This window comes from Lissotriton helveticus, chromosome 5_1, assembly GCF_964261635.1.
Source record: "Lissotriton helveticus chromosome 5_1, aLisHel1.1, whole genome shotgun sequence".
Lineage (NCBI taxonomy): Eukaryota > Metazoa > Chordata > Amphibia > Caudata > Salamandridae > Lissotriton > Lissotriton helveticus.
In genome coordinates this window covers 1,934,053,925-1,934,080,714 of record NC_136065.1, presented here as the reverse complement: position 1 = coordinate 1,934,080,714, position 26,790 = coordinate 1,934,053,925, and the positions used below count along the sequence as shown (strand labels likewise).

The following is a 26,790-nucleotide window of genomic DNA, read 5'->3' as shown; positions in this document are numbered from 1 at the left end:
GGTTGTGTAGTGCTGAATGTTGAGGTTGTGTGGTGCTGAATCATTTTTGGTTGTGTGGTGCTGAATGTCAGGGTTGTGTGGTGGTAAATGTTGGGGTTGTGTGGTGCTGAATGTCAGGGTTGTGTGGTGGTAAATGTTGGGGTTGTGTGGTGCTGAATGACAGGGTTGTGTGGTGGTAAATGTTGGGGTTGTGTGGTGCTGAATGTCGGGGTTGTGTGGTGGTAAATGTTGGGGTGGTGCGGTGCGGAATGTTGGGGTTGTGTAGTGCTGAATGTTGAGGTTGTGTGGTGCTGAATCATTTTTGTTTGTGTGGTGCTGAATGTCAGGGTTGTGTGGTGGTAAATGTTGGGGTTGTGTGGTGCTGAATGTCGGGGGGTGGTGCTGAATTCGGCTTGTGTTCACACCTCTTAACGTCCGTGCGCTATCCACGGGTACAGACCAAGACCCGCTGTGGAGATAAAACCTCCCCCCTTTTCTCCAACGAACCTTTCAGGGCACATCTGATGGGAACTGGTTGCGGGGCGCTTCTTTAAAATAAAAATAAACCTTTCCTGCGCCCCTCGTTGGTATCCTCTGCTCACAGCTGTGATCGATTGAAGCCCAGACCCCGTCAGAGCCGGCCCTGCCAGCACTGGCAGGAAGGGGCGGCGCAGGCTGCAGATGGATTGTATTGGATTGTTGACATCATCAGGAATGTAACATTTATTGTAAGAATGCGGTGACGTGTAATGCGAGTACTGTCGTGGCATAGGCGGACTCCATACCCAGGGACGATAGACACTATTCGGGCCCCTGTATTATGCATTACACTCCTCTCGTATATACATGGGTACGGATACAAAAAAAAGAGGTGGACAGGAGAAGTGTTGAAGAAGATAACCAGGCGTGTGTATTGTTGGGCAGAGTGTGCCGTGCATTATCGAGATAGATGGCCCGCAGTGGGTCATCGGTGAAAACACTCAGGTGAGCCCATGCATGTGTGCAGAGATGTGCAGAGGAACACACGTAGCCGCCTCCGGCCTGTCCTCTATCGACGTAAAAAAATTACAAAGCACTCTGCATGGCTGGGAAGCGACACCGCAGGAAAATGCACACCCACTGCTTGAGCGTTAACTGCTGAGTAGATCAGAAGGGACCTGTCGCCAAATAATGTGATTAAATACAATAAAAGCTCTCACAAAATTATACAAACACGCATATACAGAGAGAGAGAAAGTACTGCAGGAGAAAAAATGAGCATCTGGTATTTGGAATATGTCGGCCCAACTCCAAAAGTGCCATGCGATATTTGTAGGTAATTTTTTTTCAAACGTTTGGCAGTCCTTACTGTCGCATCGCAGCTTCTTCCTTCTCTCGGGTGACAATTGTGTATCTGGATAATTAAGGTACAAGAGCTGAAATGTTCAAGATGGGCGGGCGGTTGCCCTGTTTAATACTAAAATACTACATGTTTTGCACGCAGTGGCTTATCGCTGCCTCGGACCCCCGGTGCTTAGTTGTTTGAAAGCTAATACTGTGTACAGAATACAGCGAAAACACAAAATAAATAAATAATAGAATAAGAAATCAATGTGTGTGAAATGTGCCAACGAAACAGGAGAATGTACATCTTTATGAACGGAAATAGTACCTTCAATGAGAACCAGGGCCGCATTAATTAACAGTACCGCTGAAGTCAATAACAATATTCATTTTAATGTGAAAATAATCACAACAGTGTGTAATGTTTTTTTTACAAAAATGTAAACAAACTTTAAAATGTAACACGTAAGAATAACTCGCATCTAACAGGTTATATGAAACATTCAAGTATACATTTCTCTGAAGAAGAAACAATAGACAAAGAAAATGTACGAACACCAGCCTGGTCACATTATCTCTGCGTGGAACTATCTACAGTTTAGCATAAATTTATTTCACAATAAATTATAAATAATCTAACACTGATAAGACATGTTACCTCTTCATTCACAAATAGGTTGATTTCGATAGAAAAACGCCTTGTGTAATCAGATTCGTCTACAAACTAAATCACCAAAGTTCTCCTTTCTTGTACTAAATTGCTACACATCTCGGGGTAGTTTCGGGGAGGGGGGCTCAGGGGGCAGTAGAAAAGGTTCATTGTGCCATTTGTTCGGATTGAATGCTAGGAGATGCTCCTTTAAAGACGCTAGAAAAGGTAAATTTGGGGCCGTATATCACCTCTTGTGGATAGCAAGTTGCTGGATTGAAAAATAATGATTTATTTTTGCAATTAAGCGCGGTTTTATGGAAGCGGAGACGGTCCTGTAATGAAGCAGACAGGTTCCATTTCACCCTTCGAGAAGACGGCGTTTCTTGTTTGCCATTTCAAGGGACGCACACTGGCCGGAGTGGAAGCGAGCATCTTCTATTATTATTTTCATTCGCTGCTCCCACGCGCCAGCTGCTAGAAACTAAACGAGGCGCTATGCTAGAGGAGTCTGTACAAAGTAGAAAGACAGTAGCACGTTCCTGAAAGACAATAGGCAGCTTCAGTTGTGGACACTAAATGGGGAGAAAAGGTCCCGATCGTGGCATGCAAGTCCGGGTGTGTTCTAGTGGGTGGTGCTGTCCAGCGCCTAGCACGCACCAGGCGCTACTCTTTGCCCTGCTCCTTGTTCATCTTCTTCATCTTCATGCGCCGGTTCTGGAACCAGATCTTGACCTGGCGCTCGCTGAGGTTCAGCAGCCGGGCCACCTCGTGCCTGCGGTCCCGGGTGAGGTACATGTTGAACAGGAACTCCTTCTCCAGCTCCAGCGTCTGGTATTTGGTGTAGGGGCAGCGCTTCTTCCGGGACGAGCGGGCGTGCATCCAGTTAGCCGCGGGGTTACCTGCAAGGCAAGGGGAGAGAGACAGGTCAGCGTGGGCCGAGCACCGCGGAGCGCCACGAAGGCAGGCTGGGCTGAAAGAAGCAGCAGGCTGGGCTGAAATATGCGCGAGCCACGAGGCCCGGGCCTGTCTCCCCGGGAGTTCGAGTATGTTATATCGCCAATGATTCCCTATCCATATCATCTCTTAAGATGTATGTCACACATGCAGAGAGTTACAGCGCAGACTCATTCTAGCCCATCCATAATGATAAACACCCTTCCCAGGCGGAAGTCCTATATTATTGTGTACGGCTTGTCCATACATTAGCAGGCGTTGCCAGCGCCGCTTAAAAAGTAATGCAGGCCGTGCACGCAGGTCGCCAGGCACACCTTAACTCACTCGTACCGAGTGCTTTGTAAATAGGCTGCGAGCCCAGCGCTTTCATTCATACGCAGCCATTGCTAGGCGCCTCGCTCAGCAGCCGCGCGCCCCGGAGCACCCAGGAGTCGTCGGGTGCGCAGGGATCTGCCAGTGAAAGGTGCAGTGTTTGAAGGGGCTTGCAGGTCGGGGCACCGAAACAAAGCTCCGGTGACACCTGAGACAGCAGGCACACCTTGGAATGAAAGACAACGGGAAGAATCCAGCGCGCAGGCGCGGCGCCAGGAAGGGCCCGGGCCGCAGATTTGTGGACTGCTGCACCGACCCCTTCTTCATATAAATGAAGTGAGTGGACTTTTAAAGGCAGCGGCCCTTAATCTCCTCGAGTAAGCACTGCATGTTAAAGACACGTCGGACTTAATGCGGGGCGCAGCCGAATTAAATATTAAAAGGGGAGGAGGAAGGCGCTTGAATAATTAATCGTCGTAATCCGAACCAACATTATGAATGGGCTTTGCCTTTCATAGAACAGATCTGTGTGTTGATAACCGCAGCCTCCCATAAATGTATTCAGAGCTCGCCTTTTTATGTGTGCATTGTCTGGAGAACTTGCATTTTTATGGCTCAACTTGTGCGCCCACTTTCATACTCTGTTTACTCAGTAGGAGCCTGACAACTGCCAAACATACCATGCACCCGCGTACGTTTATGTGTATATATATATATATATATATATATATATATATATATATATATATATATATATATATATATATATATATATATATATATATATATATATATATATATATACATATATATACATATATATATCTACACACACACGCACACACACACACACACACACACATAGACACATCCTCTAAAAGAAACATTACGAAGGTAAATAAAACAAGACCGGAAGGCACAACCTTTGGTAGGCGGCACCGACGTGTCTCATCGGGGTGTGTAGCCAGCATGCACTTTTAATAACACGTGCTGCTCGGCAGCCAGAGCCCGGCCTCGTTCTTAGAGCTGAGGCCGAGACATTGTTTGCACACGGTCGGTTGTACCTCATCCACCGCTGTGGGGCGGTTTGAACTGGATGCCGGCCCGGGGGAGAGAGCTAGGTCTGTCTTTCCAGCAAGATGTCTGTGTATGTGTGTGTTTGTGCCTATTCGTGTCTGCGGGCTGTGCGCGCGAGTGTTTGTGTGTGTGCCTATTTACTCGGGTGCGTGTCTATGTGTGGTGTGCGTGACTCTTCATACGTTTGTGTTTTCCTGAGTGTAGACATTGTGTTTTATTTGTGTGTGGGCAATCATCTATGCACATTAGTCTGTTTGTGAGGATGTGTGTATATGTGTTTTGCTTATTAATGTCGGTGTGCATGGGCCTATTCACTCGCGGGTGGGTATTTTTGCGTGGTGTGTGTGCCGCGTCATTCGTGTGCTTGCCCGAGTGTGTGCGTTGAGTATGTGTGTGAGTGATCATCTATGCATATTAATTAGTGTGTTTGTAAGGATGTGTGTATATCTGTTTGTGCCTATTTCTGTCGGTGTGCATGTGTGAGGTGTATGTGCCTATTCACTGGAGGGTGTGTATTTGTGCGTGGTGTGTGTGCCTCGTCATTCGTGTGCTTACCCGAGTGTGTGCGTCGAGTATGTGTGTGAGTAATCATCTATGCATATTAATAAGTGTGTTTGTAAGGATGTGTGTATATCTGTTTGTGCCTATTCCTGTCGGTGTGCATGTGTGTGGTGTATGTGCCTATTCACTGGCGGGTGTGTATTTGTGCGTGGTGTGTGTGCCTCGTCATTCGTGTGCTTGCCCGAGTGTATACCTTGTGTTTATTTGTATGCGCGCTCTCATCTATGCATATTAGTGTGTTTTTAAGGATGTATGTGTTTTTCGTCTGTGTGCGCGCGTGTGTGTATTTACCTATATGTGTGCCTGCGTTTGCACGGTGTAAATGCATTCTTGTTTGTTGGTCTGCGCTCGTCTTTCTATACAAGTGTGTTTTTAAGGCTTCGTGTGAATGAATGTGTTTCTTTTAAGCGCCTGTTTGAGTATATGTGTAAGATTCTGTATTTGTTACAGCTACACTGTGAAATAAAAATGTATGGAACTTGGCGACAGTGAAAAAAAAACAAAAAAAACAATATGACACTTGTTCCAGGTCCCCCTCAACCCTTGTTTACTCTTAATGTTCGTGTTAACAATGCCCATTCGGTGCCTAGCGATACCCACTTCGAAGTGCTCCTGCCACGCCTGGCATTCAGACTCTGTCTGTAGTAAGTGTGTTGTTGTGCGTGGTGCCTGTTCCTATGGACTCCCTCCCCTCCTGCGCGTCAGTGTTAGAGTGAAACTTCCCCGCGGCCGCTCCTACCTCGGCTGCACCAACACTTCTAGGCCCACCTGCCTGCACCACAAACCACTTTCGAAAATACGGGTGCCAGGCAGTAGGGGCACCACCCCCCTTCCGAGTCCATCTTTTCACTCATTATCACTCGAGTCCATCTTTTCACTCATTGTCACCAGAGTCCATCTTTTCACTCATTGTCACCAGAGTCCATCTTTTCACTCATTGCCACCTGAGTCCTGCTTTTCATTATTATCACTCGAGTCCATCTTTTCACTCATTGTCACCCGAGTCCATCTTTTCACTCACTGTCACCTGAGTCCAGCTTTTTACTCATTGTCACCCGAGTCCTGCTTTTCATTATTATCACTCGAGTCCAACTTTTCACTCATTGTCACCTGAGTCCAGCTTTTTACTCATTGTCACCCGAGTCCTGCTTTTCATTATAATCACTCGAGTCCATCTTTTCACTCATTGTCACCCGAGTCCATCTTTTCACTCACTGTCACCCGAGTCCAACTTTTCACTCATTGTCACCTGAGTCCAGCTTTTTACTCATTGTCACCCGAGTCCTGCTTTTCATTATAATCACTCGAGTCCAGCTTTTTACTCATTGTCACCCGAGTCCTGCTTTTCATTCATTATCACTCGAGTCCATCTTTTCACTCATTGTCACCCGAGTCCTGCTTTTCACTTATTGTCACCTGAGTCCAACTTTTTACTCATTGTCACCTGAGTCATGCTTTTCACTCATTATCATTCGAGTCCATCTTTTCACTCACTGTCACCTGAGTCCATCTTTTCACTCATTGTCACCCGAGTCCATCTTTTCACTCATTCTCACCCGAGTCCATCTTATCACTCATTGTCACCCGAGTCCATCTTTTCACTCATTCTCACCCGAGTCCATCTTATCACTCATTGTCACCCGAGTCCATCTTTTTACTCATTGTCACCCGAGTCCTGCTTTTCATTCATTATCACTCGAGTCCATCTTTTCACTCATTGTCACCCGAGTCCATCTTTTCACTCATTCTCACCCGAGTCCATCTTTTCACTCATTATCACCCGAGTCCATCTTTTCACTCATTGTCACCTGAGTCCAGCTTTTCCCTCATTGTCACCCGAGTCCATCTTTTCACTCATTCTCACCCGAGTCCATCTTTTCAGTCGTTGTCACCCGAGTCCATCTTTTCACTCATTGTCACCCGAGTCCATCTTTTCACTCATTCTCACCCGAGTCCATCTTTTCACTCATTATCACCCGAGTCCATCTTTTCACTCATTGTCATCTGAGTCCAGCTTTTCCCTCATTGTCACCCGAGTCCATCTTTTCACTCATTCTCACCCGAGTCCATCTTTTCAGTCGTTGTCACCCGAGTCCATCTTTTCACTCGTTGTCACCCGAGTCCATCTTTTCACTCGTTGTCACCCGAGTCCATCTTTTCACTCATTCTCACCCGAGTCCATCTTATCACTCATTGTCACCCGAGTCCATTTTTTCACTCATTGTCAAATACACACATTTATCAGACAGACAGTAAAACTGAACTCATGACATGGTGTCCCCAAGTTCTGTATCCAGGCACATTGACTCTGTCAATTTCTTTCTCACGCGGGCGCGCGCACACACACACATACATCTATAGAGGTATCCCTGACGTGCCTGTAGGAACTCCTACACTGATATTTATCTATACAACAAGAGATCCCTGTCCGTGAGTATACTATAAGCTCGCTCAAAAAATACACAAACATACACACCTATACAGCAAGAAATCCTCTGCACGGCTACTGCACATTTATGCACACGCACGGACACACACATACAGCAAGGGAGCCACACGCACGCGCAAACAGCAGGAGATACCAGTCCGTGACCATACAAATACACAAATACGGACGCGCGCAAACACTACTACATATTTACACACAAACCACAGAAAGAGGTCCCCTCCGTGGCTATTGCACATTCACACACACGCACACACATCCACAACAAGATCTACCTTACCGTGACAATAGGCATCTTACACACACACACACATATTTAGATCTGATAGAAGACACCCCTCCCCTTGGATCCATTGATGCGCGCACACATTGCAGAGTCATCTAAAGCCAGTCTGTATTAATGGTAAGTTTGTTAAGTCCTCACACACACACTCCACGAGAGCTATAGCTGTGAATATAAAAACGCACACACTTCTCTCACACACATATATATTTAGATCTGCTATAAGACACCCCTCTCCTTCAATCCAGAGATGCGCGCACACATTGCAGAGTCATTTAAAGCCAGCCTGTATTAATGAGTAAGTTTGTTAAGTCCTCACACACACATCACGAGAGCTATAGCTGAATATAAACCCTCACACACCTCTCTCACGCGCGCGCGCACACACACACACACTCGAGATCTTGAATTAAAGTAGAAACTCATACTGTTAGTATAAACTACACGTATCCATGTTATTCATAGATTCAGGCATGTAGACATATGCTCAGACAGCAGTGTAAACAGACATACTTATGCACGATCACACATGCATATCTGATTTGTCACGTGTCCTCGGTGTGTGCGGGTGTGCTAATAATTGTAGACACTCTTGAGTATGTAAACATGCGCCTGTAAACTGGCAGGGTGGCTTTTAAGACCCCTCTCTGACATGTGCACATATACTGCATACGTGTGAGCTCACGTGCCTCCCTATAAGTGACACTATTTTGAATGGCAGACGAATGCTGCGGTGTAGATGTATACATGGGGAGGTAAAGTTTGTAACACCCAACAGCGCCTCTTGCTTCCCTCCATGGCCTCTGTGCTGTAGCTGCAGCAGCCCCACGCACCCCCACCCCTCCAGCTGCCAGGGCGCCCTCTGCTGGGGTTTATGGCCCCGCAGGCTATACACTCCCCTCCACTTCCTCCCGGCTACAACTTACTTTGATCTGCGCCGGCTTTGTCCTCACTTCCGTCGTCGCAGCCTTTATTGTCCGGGTAGCCGGGCCGGGGGGCGCCTCGCTCGGCCCCGGGACTGTCCAAAGTGTACTCGGGGCCCCCCAGCTTCTGCAGGTCCCCGGGGTGGCCCAGCAGCGGCTCCGCCTTGACCGTCGACACCTGCCCGGCCACGGGCTGCTCCGGCCGGGCCACGGGCTCCAGCCAGCTGCGCAGGTACCGGCTCTCGGCGGCCGGCACGCCCGGGGGCTGCAGGTAGGGGTGGTAGACGGAGGCGGGCAGGCTGCCCCCGGGGTGCGGGTTCCACGAGGCGCTGAACACCGGAGCCTTGGGCTGGAAGCTGCAGGAGGGGAAGTCGAGGTGCTCCACCTGCCCAGGAGCCCGGCCGGCCCCATACTGGCCGGAGGAGAACTTGGCGGCCGCCGGCTCCTCGGCCTCGTGGCTTATAATCGAGTCCACATAGTAGGTGCTAAGAGTGCCAGAAATGGACATTGTCAGACATCATACACGGCGGCAGCGGGGGATAGGAACAGCACTGTCACATGCACCGGGGGCTCCCGCCACTCCGCGCAACTTCCAAGCCAACAAAAGTACAGTCGGGCTGCGCGCTTGTGAGCTCCTTGCACAATGATTGGTCAAACTTTTTCCCAGTGCTTGATAAAGCGTCGGTGAAGGCGTAAATCACTGGCGCAGAAGGGGCTGCGCTAGTCTGTCACCCCCACCCCCTCCTGCATTCCAGCCTCGGCGGCACAGACTCTGCCGAGCCAGGGCTCGGCTGCGCGCAGGCGCGCACACGCGCGCGCGCTCGCGCACGCAGGAGTCAGCGCTCTCTCGGACCCCAGGGTCTAGGCCTCTGCGCTCTAATAACGCCCTGGGGGCGCAAGGAGGGAAAACGGAGGGCTTTCCGCTCCACCCACCTTTGTGGGGAGGAGGGAGCGGGCATCTCAGTACTGCACCCACAGCCTCAACCTTCAGAAATACTTGTCCATTCATAACACCACTACGAAAATAAATGAAATGTAGATACACAGAAACTTTAGGAATGTGTCACGACAGCGTGACGTGGACACGTTTCTATCTGAACGCTCTGCTCCGTTAAAGAAAAGGGCACAGGACGATGGGTTAATAAAATAACACAAACAACAGACTTAAACACGTGTGCCTGTGTATACAAACAAGTGCGCATATTTATATATATATATATATATATGTACACACACGTGTGAACGTGTGTGTGAATAAATAATATATGTGTCTATTCACACACACATACATATGTATATATATATATATATATATACATATATATATATACATATATATATATACACACACACTCACACACACACACACACATATATATATATATATCTATATATATATATATATATATATATATATATATATATATATATATATATATATATATATATATAGTTAGTGGTGGCGCTTGGAAGGAATGGAAAGGACGAGGGCCTGCAGCCGTTTCCAAACCCTCAATTACCCTCCGCAACTCGGTAGCTGGTCTCGATTTACAAGCTCGTTAAAATATCGAATAACTCGGGTCCGCCGCTGTCCCAGGGAGCGCCGAAGTTCGCGACTGTTAAATACTTTAATACAACTTACATTAGGTTTCTTTGATTTTTATAGGCTGCGATTTACTGCCTGTGGAAGCGAAAGTAAAAAAAAAAGAAAGACTACTTCCAGCCACATTCGGGTTACAGATTCTATCCTCCTGCAGTCATTCGGACTGACAGAAATAGCCAGATTAACACACCCTGCAAGTGAGCGTGTGTGTGTTTTCAATAGACGCCAATCGACTGCGCTTGGGATAAATAACTTTAAAATGCATACATTAAAGTAATCTCAAGCAATATACCATGTGGACAGTGTGCCTAAGTTAAAATACATAAGTCGGAATTTTGAAGCCAAAATAATATATTTCACTGCAGTTGTTACCCAGGATATTCAGTTTCACCTCTAAGGACCTTTTTCAGATTACTTTTGTGCAGTTGTTGCTTCGGCAGAAGAGACACTTAGCAAACTCGATTTTCTGGGACTTTCCAGGAAAGGGACTGCTTTTGAAGCACCCACTCTGATGCAGTGGGTTTAGCCATTCAGTCAGGTATTCCAAAACATAGTGGTCAAATGACCCGTGAAATGCAAAATAACTAGCCACCTGCAAACATTTTCACCCACTCTTTGTGTTTGTAACTCGGTTAATATCAGGTATCACATAATTCAGGAAAAAACAAAACCTGCTAAATTTAGTAAAACGAATAGCAAAGTGTATCTCAAGGCAAGATTTACCAGCAAGAAACGTACATTATGCGCGTGGCGAAGTTGTGAAAATATGATTTTTTAAAACATTTCTCACACACTTGTTCTTTCACAGCAACAGGTAAAAACATTTATCATTATTTTAATGCATAGAAATCCACTCTCGCTAACAAAAGAATGCGATTGCTGCACATTATGTATTTTAACTGTCCTGGTCAAAGTGCTATAGAAAGATTCGCCATATAAGGTTTTACCAGATGAACTCATTGGCCCTGACTGGGCGCATGGTAAATACCAATCAATTTGCGACGAGTCACCATTATGGAGCCCTGCAATAATTTTGAAATTTGAAAAAAGGCCGACTCTTGCATTACAATTAAAAGTTGTTTTTTTCGTTGTAGTAGCAAAACAATTATACAGAAAATATTTCAACGTAACACTAAACATAAAAAAGAGTTTTGGCCAACAACACAATAAAATAAAAGAAATAAATATTCACATGTGCAGTGAGTTGAAAGAAATTCCAAAAATTGTCTACAATGTAAGCTGAACTAAAACGATTGGCCAGTTTGGCAACTCACATTGTAAGACCCAAAAAAGAGGAACAACAAAACACATTCACCCCAAAGAGGGGTAACAAAAGACAAAAGCAAATGTAAATGATAAGACAGTGATACCATCCGCCCCAAAGACGGACAACAAAAGACATCGAGTTATGAAAAAGTAGGACGGTGATGCTACGCCCTCAGAGAAAAAAATAGAACAACGCATAATACAAACAAAAATAGCACGATGTTAACGAGCAGCACTAAAGGGGCCTAAAAAATAACACATAGCAAACTGATAGGACGGTGATGCCTACACCACAAAGTAGGACTACAAAATACAACCGGTATTCAAAGGATAGGAGGGCGATGTGTGCCCATTAAGAGGGACAACAAAAGACAACAAATTTAAAAAAAAGTTAGGACGAGGTTGCCGACCAACACAAAGAGAGACAGCAAAAAAAGATGATGTTGGACACTACAAAAAGGTAGAACAAAACCAGAAACAATAAAGGAAAAGATAGGACGATGTTGCCATACACCCGAAGAGGGACAACAAAATACAGTAACTAATGAAAAGATAGGACTATGCTGTCATCCACCCCAAAGGGGGACAACGAAATACAACCAATAATAATAAAATGGTAGGACTATGCGGTCATCCACCCCAAAGAGGAACAGCAAAATACAACAGATAATAAAACGACAGGACGATGTAACTATCCACTCAAAGGAGGGATAACAAAACAAAACACATAACGAGAAGGTAGAACGACGATGTTACCATCCACCCCAAAGAGAGACTGCAAAAAACAACAACTAATACAAATATATGACTATACTGACTTCCACCCTAAAGAGGGCCAACATAATATAACAAATAATAAAAGATGAGACTATACAGCCATTCACCCCAATGAGGGACAACAAAATACATTGACTAATAAAAAGCTAGGGCCGTGTTACCATGCACCCCAAAGAGTGATAACAAAATGCAACAAATAATACAACAGTATGACTATGCTGCCACGCACCCTAAAGAGGGACAGCAAAATACAAGAACTAATAAAAAGATAGTAGTATGTATTCTGCACCCAAAGAGGGACAACAAGTGACTCACATATTCAAATGTTAGGGTGTGCCCCATGCACCCAAAAGAGACTGAACAAAATCAACAATCATGAAAGATAGGACGGTGTTACTACCTTCCACCCCAAAGAGGACAACAAAACACACCAAATAATGAGAAGATAGGACAATGTTACACCCAAGGAGGGACAACAAAGCACCACAAATAATGAGAAGAAATGACTATGTTACAATCCACCCCAAAAAGGCACAACAAAATACAACAACTAATGGAGAGATGTGACTGCTGCCTTCAATCCCAAAGAAGGACCACAAAATGCAGCAAATAATAAAAAGATAGGACTGTGCTTCCATACAGCCTAAAAACTGGCACGAAAATACAACAAATAATAGAAAGATAGGACTGTGCTACCATCCACCCTAAAGACTGGCACGAAAATACAACAAATAATAGAAAAATAGGACTGTGCTGCTATCCACCCCAACGAGGGACAACAAAATACAACAAATAATAAAAAGGTAGGACTGTGCTGCCATCCAGCCTAAAGACTGGCACGAAAATACAACAAATATTTGAAAGATAGGACTGCTGCCATCCACCCTAAAGACTGGCACGAAAATACAACAAATAATAGAAAGATAGGACTGTGCTGCCATCCACCCTAAAGACTGGCACGAAAATACAACAAATAGAAAGGTAGGACCGTGCTGCCATCCACCCCAAAGACTGGCAACAAACTACACATAATAATACAAAGATTGGACGACAAATAATAAAAAGATAGGACTATGCTGCCATCTACCCCAAAGAGGGACAACAAAATGCAGCAAATAATGGAAAGATGGCACTAGGAATTCTGCACCCAAAGAGGCACAACAAACTAAAACAAATAATACAAAGATATGACTATGCTGCCACCCACATCAAAGGACAGCAAAATACAACAGCTAATACAAAGATATGACTGTGCTGCCATAGACCTCAGAGGACAAAAAAATACAACAACGAACAAAAAGCTATGACTACACTGTCATCCACCCAAAAGGACAACAAAAGACAGCAAATAAACATATATGACTATACTGCCATCCAGCCCAAAGAAGGACAACAAAATACAACTAATTAAAAGATATGACTATACTGTCATTCACCCCAAAGAAGGACAACAAAAGAGAACTAATAATCAAAAAGGATATGATTATAATGCTATACAGCCCAAAGCGCGACAACAAATACGAAGGTGTGACTATGCTGCCATCCACACCAAAGAGGGACAACGAAATACAGAAAATAATGAAAAAATAGGACTATGCATTTCGCACCCATAGAGGGACAACAAAATACAACTGCTAATAAAATGATAGGAGGACTGTGCTGCCACCCACACAAAATGATAAAAGAATAAAACAGCGGATAAAAAGATAGGACTGTTCTACAATCCAACCCCAAAGAGAGACAATAAAATACAACAGCTAATAAAAAGATAGGACTGTACTACAATCCAGGCCCAAAGAGAGAGAGCAAAATACAACAGCTAATAAAAAGATAGAACTGTACTATTATCCACCCCCAAAGAGTGACAACAATATACAACTTCTAATAAAATGATAGGAGGACTGTGCTGCCAGCCACACAAAATGATAAAAGAATAAAACAGCGGATAAAAAGATAGGACTGTTCTACAATCCAACCCCAAAGAGAGCCAATAAAATACAACAGCTAATAAAAAGATAGGACTGTACTACAATCCAGGCCCATAGAGAGAGAGCAAAATACAACAGCTAATAAAAAGATAGAACTGTACTATAATCCAGCCCCAAAGAGTGACAACGAAATACAACAGCTAATAAAAAGATAGGAGGACTATACTGCCAGCTACACCAAACGACAACAGAATAAAACAGGTGCTAAAAAAATAGGACTATGCTACAATCCAGCCCCAAAGAGGGACAACAAAATATAACAGCTAATAAAAGGATAGGACTGTGCTACAATCAAGCCCCAAAGAGAGACAACAAAATACAACAGCTAATAGAAAGATATGACAGTGCTTCAACAAAGCCCCAAAGAGGGACAACAAAATACAACAGCTAATAAAAGGATAGGACTGTGCTACTATCCAGCCCCGAAGAGAGACAACAAAATACAACAGCTAATAGAAAGATATGACAGTGCTACAACAAAGCCCCAAAGAGGGACAACAAAATACAACAGCTAATAAAAGGATAGGACTGTGCTACTATCCAGCCCCAAAGAGAGACAACAAAATACAACAGCTAATAGAAAGATATGACAGTGCTACAACAAAGCCCCAAAGAGGGACAACGAAATACAACAGCTAATTAAACGATATGACTATGCTGCCATCCACACCAAATGACAACAAAATACAACAGCTAATAGCAAGGTATGACTATGCTGCGATCCACACCCAAAGGACAGCAAAATACAACAGTTAATAACAAGGTATGACTGTGCTGCCATCCACACCTACAACAAATAATTAAAAGGTAGGATTATGTATTCCGCACCCAAAGAAGGACAACAGAAGTCTCACATATTCAAAGGATAGGATGTGCAGCCATGCACCCCAAAGAGACAGAACAAAAACACCAAATAATAAAAGATAGGACGATGTTGCCAGAACCCTATTCTACGTTGAGCCCCAGTTTTTTTTTAACTTTCTGTACACTCCATTGTGAAGTATATAGGCGCTCTAGGAGTGTCTTGTTGTAGTGTAAAGCAGAGGGTCCCGCTCCGTCAGTTCATAGATAATCGCTCCCCCTTGCAGCTTCAGAAACAATATCGACCCGTTATTAGATACTGCCTGAAAATGGCGCCAACTGTAATATGGCCGCGTTCCTTATTACGTTGTGTTCACGGAGCGGCGTGTGATGTGATCTTCCTGTGAGCTGGTAACGGGACCTAACCAGCCCATCCAGCGCGTTCCTCCGTAGATTTACAAGTTCAAACACTGAAATTAGTCCGTTCTGCACTTTTAGTTTCGATTTGGACTTGTGGCGGGAGACGCTGCCCCGAGGAAGTTCTCAGTGTTTACCCAGACATTTCACGGCCACGAAGTTAGTGGCTGTGAGCGCTGCATCTCTCCCAGGCCAGGGGGGGTTTCAAGTTAATGCCAAAAGGTTGAGTCACTTTTTTATTTCTGTATAAATGTGGATGTAAAAGACTCAACAGAACAATGCAAGATGCAGTTTTCCTCTGTTAATGGGCCATAAAAGTTAGGCTCATGTGAGAAGAGCCAGTGTCCTGTAGGGGTGGAGCCCACTTCCCCTCGCCGGTGAAGGCTCTGACACAGGAAGTTGGCTACGCAAAGAGTTGGAATGCAAATAGTCTAGAGTGGTGATTTTGAGTTCTGTGGGTTTTTTCAAGAATGTGCCAAAGGCCTTGGAAATACAGGCCTAGTTTCCTCTGCGAACATGGCTGCCAGATTGAGAGCGGTGATTTTAAGTCTATTTGTGTGTGTGTGTTTATGTGTGCGGTGTGTTTCCTTGGGGGTGCCTTTGTGTATGCGAGGGGTGTATGTGCGTTCCCACCTTTATGCGTTACTGTCTTTTTGTGGCTGTCAGTGTTTTATTTTCACGATTGTGCCCCTGGTTTCTGTTTATGTCTGTGTATCTGCATGTTTAAACTGTGTGACTTTTGATCGTGTGCTCATGGTTTGAGTGTATTTGTTAATGTTTTCTTTGTGTGTTCTGGGACTTTACTGGGCCAGTGCCTCCGTGTTTATAATGCATCCGTGTGGGCCAGTGCCTGCGGTTTTTATGAATGCATCCGTGATTGTTTGCATTTCCAGGTTATTAGCGCGTATTCGCGTGTGTGTAGTCGTATGCATGGCTATAGGCGTTTCTACGTGTGAGTTAAATGTATCCGTGTGTGTACTTCTCTGCTTTTATTTTTTTATCGAGGCCTGCCTACGTTTGAAGTCAGTGTTATATTTGTGTGGTTCGTTTTGTGCGTTTTCTCTTCACCTGCGTATATTTCTACGCACTTGTTTCTCTTTCCGTTTGTATTTCTGTATGCATCTGTGTGGTAAGGTGTCCATGCTGGTATTTATTTCTTGTGTTTTGTGTCTGGTGTGTTTCTCTGTGTTTGTGTGGGTTGGCGTGTACATATTGCTTTTTTTTTTCATTTACGAACCGAGGGTCGAAGGGTATATAATGTAATGATATATTTCAGTGCGCTCAAAGTGGATTGCAGAAAATACATACAAAGTGTAATATTTGTGTGTGTGTGCGCGAGGGTGGAATGGGTAATCACACAAATTATAATATGTATGTGGGCATATGTGTACTATGTGTGCGTGGGTGGGGTGGAATGGGTACTCAAACAAGTGTAATATGTGAGTGTGGGCGGGTGGAATAGGTACTCAAAATGTAATATGTGAGTGTGGGCGGGGTGGAATAGGTAGTAACACAAAGTGTAATATGTGAGTGTGGGCGGTGTGGAATGGGTACTCAAAGAGTAATATATGAGTGTGGGCGGGGTGGAATAGGTAGTAACACAAAGTGTAATATGTGAGTGTGGGCGGGGTGGAATAGATAGTAACACAAAGTGCAATATGTGAGTGTGGGTGGGTGGAATAGGTACTCAAAGTGTAATATGTGAGTGTGGGCGGGGTGGAATAGGTAGTAACACAAAGTGTAATATGTGAGTGTGGGTGTGGTGGAATAGCTAGTAACACAAAGTGCAATATGTGAGTGTGGGCGGGGTGGAATGGGTACTCAAAGAGTAATATGTGAGTGTGGGCGGGGTGGAATAGGTAGTAACACAAAGTGTAATATGTGAGTGTGGGCGGGGTGGAATAGATAGTAACACAAAGTGCAATATGTGAGTGTGGGCGGGTTAGAATAGGTAGTATAACATAAAGTCTAATATGTGAGTGCGGGCGGGTGGAATAGGTACTCAAAGTCTAATATGTGAGTGCGGGCGGGTGGAATAGGTACTCAAAGTCTAATATGTGAGTGCGGGCGGGTGGAATAGGTACTCAAAGTGTAATATGTGAGTGTGGGTGGGTGGAATCGGTACTCAAAGTGTAATATGTGAGTGTGGGCGGGTGGAATAGGTACTCAAAGTGTAATATGTGAGTGTGGGTGGGGTGGAATAGGTAAAGTAAAGTAAAGTCCACATTTGTAAAGCGCACAATCACCCGTAAGGGTCTCTAGGCACTGGGGGCCGTCGGGAAGATTAAGCGAGCTATTGCCCAGAGTCACATGGTGCTGGGCTAACCTGCCGCCGGAGCCGGGGATCGAACCGTGGTCCCCAGATTCCAGCGTCAGTCGCCCTGGCAGCGGCGCCACACCTCTTCCGTAGGTAATCACACAAGTGTAATATGTGTGTGTCGGCGAGGGTGGAGTGGGTAGTCACACAAAGTCTTTGTGTGTCTGCCGGGTGGAATGGGTAGTTACACAAATGGAAAGTTTGTTTGAGGAAGTGGAATGTGTAATTGCACAAAGTGTAATATGTGTGTGTGTGTGCACATGGGTGGAATGGGTAGTAGTCACATAAAGTGTGTAAGGGCGGGGATGGAAAGGGCCTGGGTGATCAAGGCCTTCTACTGAAGCCCAAGCCCCACTCTCCATTAAAGAGTGGTAAAACAAAAGACGATGGGAAGAGAAGAAAGACTGCACTCTGCAATCCTAGACACTGCTCTATGTGTGCCCCTTGGAATCCTGGCAGTGTTACTGCGAGGCGGCGGATGGTAGGCGCTAGACCAGGCCATTCCCCGGATCTTCACTGCTCACGGCTCATGAAAGCGTCGATGACGCTATGGACCCCGACCATCCAACCACGGGCCTCTTCCAAAGCTGGATCGAGAGCGTTGGCATGAGAGAGTCATCAATGCTGGGGATGGAGACGGGCAGAAGAGGCAACCTTGCTCTTAGAATGTGTGACACTGACATCAGCACTGATTGCAATCACATGATCATTCTCTGGACTCAGCTTTTCGACATTTGTGCTATCAACACTCGGGGGCCAAAGTCAAAGTTTGAGAATGAAAATGGCATTGATAATTTAGAATCCTTTAACATGCTGTAATTCGTGAGGTTATGCCAATCTGTGCTATTTTTCTGTGTGGCCATCTCGGAGCACTACTGAACCCACGCAGCGCAGTTTATATATTACTCTAAAAACTTCTCATAAAGACCCATTTCATTTTCTTGTCACATAGGGATGAGCCGTATTAGCGTTTTACGGCCCCCCTCAAGTTCACAGGTATGGAGGCCCATATATTCAAATTTAAGTGGAATAAAAGTAGCTTGAGCTAAGTGGAGCAAACGCGCAGAGGGAGCAATTTAGTATAATCTGGGATGAAACAGACGAGATGAATATATACGTTTCTTCGTTTGTAGCTGAAAAGTAAAGGTTTGCTTTGCGAAGGGCGAGTGGCGCCGTGCATTTCCGCATCCGAGGTTAGATGCGATGCCTCGGTTACAGGAACAGTTTACGTTTAATGTAACCCCTCTTAAGCGGGCTCTGCTTTGTGGCTTGGAAGTGTACATATAAAACCCTGTCCAGTCTGGAGGGAAGGGTGCACGCTGCTGCCCGACGGGTCTTTGGCTGAAGAAAAACACGCCGATTCATCCAATCAAACTTAAGGTTTCATGCAAGTAGGCATTCCTAGTGATTCTTTTAGGGGAAACCCGGCCCTTTGAAATCTTACTGATGCCGGCGCAGAAGTCGGATCTGATCTTCTGTGTAGGTGGTGGTACTGTGAGTGAGGTGTGTGTGTGTGGGGGGGGGGGGGCACACACATGCTAGTGACCTCACCTGAAACATATCTGCACTTTATTTTCAATCTTTCCAACGATACCGCCACCTCAAAGTTACAGACACACTCATGTTTTCAAAGGAAGCCACTAAAGTAGCAAAGGGGAAATATATACATACATTTCAACACTGTGATCTAGAAAAGCCGATTTTGAAAAGTGGGTATAACAATAAAATACACAATTAAGTAGCCTGTTTGTCTCCGCACGAAAATGTAATGTGATACGCGCACTGAACATATTCAGCTTGCTTTTATGAAAGTCATGTTTGAAACTTGTACTTTATCTTCTGTGGAAAATAAAACGGGGCATTTAACGGACACTTTATTGTACCCAACGAAGTTTTCATTATCGAAACCTGCGTTGTCGAAGGCATTTTAAAGGCACAAGTTGCACGGAGAGGGAGTGAGTTGTGTGTGTGTATGTATATATATATATATATATATATATATATATATATATATATATATATATATATATATATATATATATATATATATATATAATATATATATATTATATATATATATATATACATATATATATATATATATATACATACAAACTCCAAGTACCCAACGTGCAAGGCTCACTCGAGCGTTGGTTTGTATATATATATATACACCCTATCGTTATCGGTAACAGTCGATCTCAAAACCGGACAGAGTGAATTGTCAAATTAGTTAAGTAATTATGCTATGTATTTTCTTCAGAAATTAACCCCACAAAGGTACTCACTCCTGTGTACAATTCTGCGTAATTTGAAGGGTTTAAGTAGCGGCCAATGCCGGGCTTCACAGCGCCCTAAATCCTTTAAAAACAAAACCAACTTGAAACGGAACATAAGAAGGCGCTATATATTTAAACACTTGACGAGAGTCGAGGACCCCACAGTGCAATACTTCTGCTATACATAGAGACGTGTGTTTATAACGTGCGTGCAGGTACGGGCACGGGATGTCTGATAAGTGTGAGTGAGTATGTACACACGGTCACACAGGGCGCACGCTCGGGATTTGTAGAATATAGAACTAGAGGCATACATTACAAAGTACAGAGCGTCATGCCATGGCAACGTTTATATAGTGAGAGCTACCGCTAAGGACACAATTATAGTGAAACTTCTATGAATGAAGAAATGATGGGCGAAATCTACTCATTTGTTCAAGATTTTACTTTTACAATTGTAACAAACATTTACCAACATTTGAGTTCATTAACATTTTTGATAATCAAGCAATTCTTTTAGACTTCTCGAGCAACGCAGGTGAATCTAGGCAGTGTTTCGAAGTTGTTTCTAAAAAAATCTATCTGTTGATGTGAAACAAAAGTTTTAATTCCACGAGGACATTTCTAGTCTAACAAATGAAAGCCTTCTGTTCGTCTTTTCTCGTCGGATAAACTAAAAAGGGCCGGGTTCGTGGATTGTCCTGAGGGTAAACCAGGTAGTGTCATGTTCCTGTGTCCAAACAAAGCCCAACAACATAAAACTACCTAGTTCACGACCAGTTTTCTTCGTGTCAAGTCAATGGCTAAAAACTGCAAAAGGGACCGCGCAGGCCGCCATTTTGGTTGGAATCGTTTAAATTGAAAGGTTAAAGTGGGAAACAGAAGCAAAACATCAAATCAGTCGAAATTCCTGCATGATAGTGATACCTGACTTATGAGAAACAATGTAACCCGAGAGCACCTCAGCAAAACTAGAAGTCCGGAGATTCTGAGGCTCACGGGCAATCAGTAATGTGAACAATAAACTGGAATGTATGTGTGGTTTGCATTTTATTTCCATGCAGCACAACCAACTCCGTACACGACTACATCCTGTGCACAATTCAAATGTTTTCACACGGAGAGGGGGACATGACTAACCCCCTTGGTATTCAACATTTGCATATAGCCTCCTCTTGGGATTGGACATGCATGTGTTTTATGTCACAGAATAACACACCCAGGGTCATCGCTTGATGAAAGCAGCGAGATTTCACCCCAAACCGGCGACATTGGGGGTAGAGGCGTCACGGGAATAAAGGGCTCGCCTTGAGAGCGCCTTTTGGAGCTGCTTAATCGCCGATTACAATTACCAGGCGGAAATAGACCCCAGCCAGGTGCATCGAAAAAACATAACGGAGCGAGGGCCCGTTCCGCCGCTTTTACAGCGTGATTATTAGTTCGGATCTCATGAGCGGGGAGGCGTCACCGAGCCCACAGACAGCGCGCATTCGGTGCACAAACTCCGAAGTGAGCCTTCTTACCTCGGCCTCAAAGTCACCATTCCCGCACACGCTCGGCGTCAGCAACGTCCACGCAGCCCCCACGCCGGCCGAACCCCGCGCTCTGGAGGCCAGGAGCTGAGGGGCCTTGAAGCGGGGCTGAGACGAGACAGGCGCCCGACTAACCCGTCCAGAATACTTTAAGAGAGAACGGCCATATATAAATCTGTTGCACCGGAAATACAATAAAACCTAGCCTTGTTGGTGAACTTCGGCCTCTGTAAATCAGATCGCGCAATGCACCAGCAGCAGCGAAAACACAGGGCCCGAGACACGGTCCGAGCGGCTATGAATCACAGCACAGACCGTGCCTGAGTCAACAACTCGTTTCAAACCCTCAAAGTTCGAGAGGGGACGAGCTGTCCTTCCCTTAAACACGCAAGACTGCTCTAGCTTAGACCCTCAAAACTCAACTTTTAATTGTAACCTGAGACACAGGCCCGCAGATTCACGCAAAGAACGAAACAATTGCACTCAACATGCCTACATTTATAGCATTCATTTCAGCTGCCGAAGCCGCCTCAGCGATGCAGTGGACTGCGCCCTAAAGTACCGGTATCCACATATTATCACACGTTTCTACACGGTTATGTGCGACACTCTTCAAATATTCGACACCTATACTGTTTATTCATGTCACATGACCGGAAATGAGCTAACAAATACAAATATTACTCTATTGGTACAGCCTGGTGCGTTTTCGTGCTCAAAAGCCGATAATGGGTTTCTGTAGGCCAATAATGCCAATTCTACCGTGTTATAATAGGTCACTGCAGGAGTAACACTCACTGAGTGTGATTAGGGAAGAGAGAGCCGCGAAACTCACGACCACGCACCCCACATAGACATGAGTGTTCCCCCCCCCCCACACACACACACACATGTGACCCGTGGAACGGGCACGTGACAGTAGCTCAGACAGCATCATAGAAGCAATCATCTGCACGGAAACGTCTTACAGAGTTACACAGCGTTACAGGGGTGCTGTTCACTCTACTAGCCGCTGAGAATGTGTCCGTTCGGTTTCACAGTGTGGTTCTTTCGGTCTTGTTAGCTAATAACTGCACCCTTGGAGCGCAGTTTATTATCAGTGCAGCTCACGCTCACCGCGTCACGGTCGGTTCTGGAGTGGGTGTTTGCAAACTGTATACCTTGGACGGCGGCCAGGTGGCGCTCTTGGGTCAGTTAATTCCCTTTCCAACTCTCATGTTTGCGGTTTACTATGAAGGCTTCTGTTTTGTTTTTGTTTCCTTTACTTCCAGTCAGGACTCCGCTTTATGTTTGCTTGTCCCCTGCCAAGGAATGCACACTTTTCTTTCTTTCTTTTTGCAAGGGTCAGCCACGCGGAGTGAGTTCAGTTGCAACTAAAACCGCACCATGTAGTAAGCACAATGTTTGTATGAGTGCGCAGAAACAAAGAATTAACACCAGATGCATCCACACGCCTTAAAAAAACGGCATTTGGGGGTTTTCTTACTCTTAAATGAAGAGCATTTAGAGTGTATCAGGTTTTGTGTAAATTTGGCCTGCGCCTACTGTGGGCTACAGGTGAAGCTGGGGCCATGTCGAGGCCCGAGCCTGGGGTATGTGTTCCGGTTGTTGCACCTTCGGTTCGGTCAAAGATCACATCTGTGCCGCCTGAGGTGCGAACCAGGAGTATACTTAAACCCAGAGTGGCTTCTAACTTATTTGAAACAGTGAAACGGAAACGGAAATCTCAGTAAATCACCGTCCGCGGCTTGCGTCAAACAGAAACATGCCCAGACTCCTAACAGTTACAACAAGCATTGGAAAGCCAATGGGGGTCGCATTAAGGACTTCGCCAGTGGTTTATTGCAATGCACCACAACATGGCTAAAGATGGGGGGGGGGGGGCATGACCCAGTTGACCTCTTCATTTTGTAGGTATGCACATCACCCATAAAATGATGGGGGCACGTGTTTTCTTTTTTACCAATCCATGTTGGGTCGGTTAATAAAAAGGTAAAAAAAGTAGCACAGAAGTGTTTTTTGTAAAGCAGGTGGGGGAAGCAACACAAACAATAAGCAACAGTGGGAAAGCAACAGGAAAGGCAGGAGCGGGAGGAAGGCAGAGGGCGGAAGCAGCGCACAGGGCAGGGGCACAGAAGCAATACGGAGGGTGTGGGTAGAGTGGGGATGCAAGTTTGCAACACAGAGAGCACGGGTAAGGGAAGCAACACGAAAGGCAGTGGTGATATACACAACATAGAGTGAGAGCAACATAGAGCACAGTGGAGGAGAAAATCACATGGGTAAGAGAGAGCAACCTGGAGACAGGAGGAAAAAGCACTGGGTAAGAAAGCAATGTAGGGAGAAAAGTACATCACAGAGGAGCTGCGGGAGTAGCACATGGGTGAGAGAGAGCAATACAGAGCACAGCGGAGAGGGAAAGCGAAGTACACAAGGGAGCGAGCAGAAAAACACATGCACTCTCACGAAGTGCTAAACCAAAAAGAAGAAAAATAAAGGAAACAGTGGAAGGACACAAGGACTGAGGTCATGCTCCAGAGGAGGAACAAACACAAGACTCTTTCTTAAAGCTCACACATCCTAACAACTAACAAGCAATGGCAAGAGGGAGAGGAGTTCAAAATTTGCAAACATTCGTGACAAGAATTTTCAATTCTATTAAGGACTAGGAGGCGAGGATTATGCTAGTCTCATTTCTTTATTTAGAAATGCCCAGCAGCCATGTAAAAACTACATTACCCAGAAACACTTGGGTCATAACCATAGAGTCCGTACTATAAATAGCCATAAAGACAATCCCACTTCCTCTTTCTTTGGTGAGAAGGAAATCCAGGAAAGCAGTAAACAGTACAGGAAAAGTCAATGCAAAGGCAAACCCCAGGGCAACGAAGGAAAGTTCAAACAGCAACTGCCGAAGGGAGAAACAGGAAACAATCTTCAAAGAAGAAAGCAGGAACAGCCACGCCGCACTGCAGGCACGTCATTTGGGATCAGATCCTGAAAAAAGATACAAAGCCGTAATACACATCCATCATAGACAGAAATATGTCAAAGAAGGGTGGGAAAGAAAACAAGGCAATAGTAACAATTGCATACAAAGCAAGTAATGAACATTCTTCAGAGAATACAATGCATAAACAATGGGTGGGATAATCCTCGCCTCCTAGTCCTTAATAGAATTGAAAATTCTTGTCACGAATGTTTGCAAATTTTGAATTCTATTTCAGGACAGGAGGCTCCGATTATGCTTGTTTAAAGCTCCTCCACCACAACAGAGGCAACAGTATCAATAGGCTTAAAGTAAAAGGTCTTAAAAACAGAATCTGATGACCAGTCAGCAGCTTTCATAATGTCCCATAAGGTGACCCCCAAAGAGAAGGCCTTAGAGGCCATGGCTCCACGGGCAGAGTGAGCACCAAACACAGAAATATTAATGCCCGCTTCCCCCATAAGCCACCGTACCCAGCGAGCCAACGTAGCCGGAGTAACGGGGCGAAAGGGTTTCTGCAATGCAATCAACAATTGGCCCTGCATATCAGATCGAAGAAGAGAAGTACTCACCTCATAATCTTTAAGACATTGGACAACACAGAGGTTAGGCCGAGCAGGAAACGAAGGGTAAGAAATGACCTCAGTATTGGTTTTGGTGCGCCTGGAGAGGCGAAAAGTAACACCCTCAGGTGTGAAGCTACGCCCCGCAAGATCCAAAGCGCGGACATCTGATATCCGTTTGCAGGAAAGCAAACACAACAACATAGTAAGCTTGGCCGAAAGTTGTTTTCGAGATAACAAAGTATTGACCGGCCAGGCTTCCAAGAAGCGTAAGACAACCGAAACGTCCCACAAAGAAACATATTTGGGACGTGGAGGAGTAGCCAGACGAATACCCTTAAGAATTTTAGCCACAAGAGGATGTTCCCCCACAGGTTTACCATCCACAGGAAGATGGCTCGCAGAAATAGCGGAACGGAAATTGTTGACTGTGCGGTATGCCAGACCAGAAGAAGAAGAAAGAGAGGCCAAAAAATTGACGATCAAAGAGACATCAGCTGATGTCGGATCAACTTGCCGTTGAGCACACCAATCACTCCAACGTTTCCATGAACTTCTGTAACGTTTGTGAGTACCTGGGGCCCAGGCGTTGCTGAGAAATCTGGTAGCGTCCGCAGAAAGGCCTGACACCGCCCATCGTTCCCCGAAATCCGCCACGCCAGGAGAAGGAGGGAGCCTGACTGAACCAGGGGATGCGGATTCTGAAGCGGATCTAACAGGAGATTCCACTTCTGAGGAAGAAGAAATGGCAATGCGCATGCCATTTCCAGGAGAACAGGGAACCACGGCTGAGCCCTCCACAGAGGAGCAATCAGAATCAACTCCGCCCGGAAGCGCGTCGCATAAGCCAGAACCCTGGGGACCATCAGGAATGGGGGAAACGCGTAACAAAGGGATGATGGCCACGGTTGAAGGAAGGCATCCGTGGCAAGAGCCTCCGGATCCGGTCTCCAACTGAAGAACTGGGGAAGTTGGGTGTTGAGACGGGATGCAAAGAGGTCGATCAGACAAGGGCCCCAAGCCCGTACGAGGTGGCGAAACACATGAGGATGGAGCCTCCAGTCGCGGAAGTCCTTCAGATACCTGGAGTTCCAATCCGCCACCAGATTGCGACAACCAGGAAGGTATTCCGCAATAACTGTGATCTTGCGTTGAAGGCAATAGTGCCAAAACTCTTTGGCTATCTCCGCCAACAACTAAACACAAAAGAAGGTCCCAGGGGAATGTTTCAAGACCCTAACTGCTAAACCCCCTGACTATCAATAACACCAACAACAATTAGCAGTGAGTCTGGATAAAAATCACTCTAAATATGTACCCAAATAAACAACAGAAAAGGGAAAAGTTAACAATTGAAACAAGTTCCCATCAGTCCACCATCGAGACCGCCCTTCATCATCTGGGCTCTCTTGTACAGATCAAGATGTCAAGATATCAAGGAAACCACTGCTGATCTGGCAGATAATATAACCAAGTCAGTGGGAATCTTGAATACTGTGCCACAGAAGTGAAGAAGGTGTATTTAGTGGGGAACTGAATAGCAGTGCTTTAAGAAAAAAGTGTAAGTGACAAAAGAAAAAAGAAGTTTCTAAAATTAGGTCGTGATCAGGAAAAAGAACAACTTTAATATGCACCCTCACACTCCTAAATCAGTAAAAACAGTGCAATTAGCAGTATAACAAATAACTACTAAAAAAAGAATGTAAGGTCGACATGTTTCTGCAGTCACTGGAGTCTATAGATCTCCT

General features: G+C 45.2%; 1 protein-coding gene across 1 annotated transcript; it reads right to left on the bottom strand.

The window, feature by feature from the left end:
• Positions 1 to 1,675: 1,675 nt before the first annotated feature.
• HOXB9 (homeobox B9) lies at positions 1,676 to 9,138 on the bottom strand. The gene is made up of 2 exons (XM_078641431.1): positions 8,514 to 9,138; positions 1,676 to 2,853 (listed from the first exon to the last, which is right to left on the bottom strand). Exons 1-2 carry the CDS (start codon positions 9,016 to 9,018, stop codon positions 2,618 to 2,620), a joined length of 741 nt encoding a protein of 246 aa, XP_078497557.1. The 5' UTR covers positions 9,019 to 9,138; the 3' UTR covers positions 1,676 to 2,617.
• Positions 9,139 to 26,790: the final 17,652 nt, after the last annotated feature.

Bases quoted from the DNA above. Each gene is read 5' to 3' on its own strand.
- HOXB9 (XM_078641431.1), bottom strand. From the start codon at position 9,018: ATGTCCATTTCTGGCACTCTTAGCACCTACTATGTGGACTCGATTATA. The intron at 2,854-8,513 runs GTAAGTTGTAGC...CTTGCCTTGCAG, and splicing joins CAAAGCCGGCGCAGATCAAA to GTAACCCCGCGGCTAACTGG.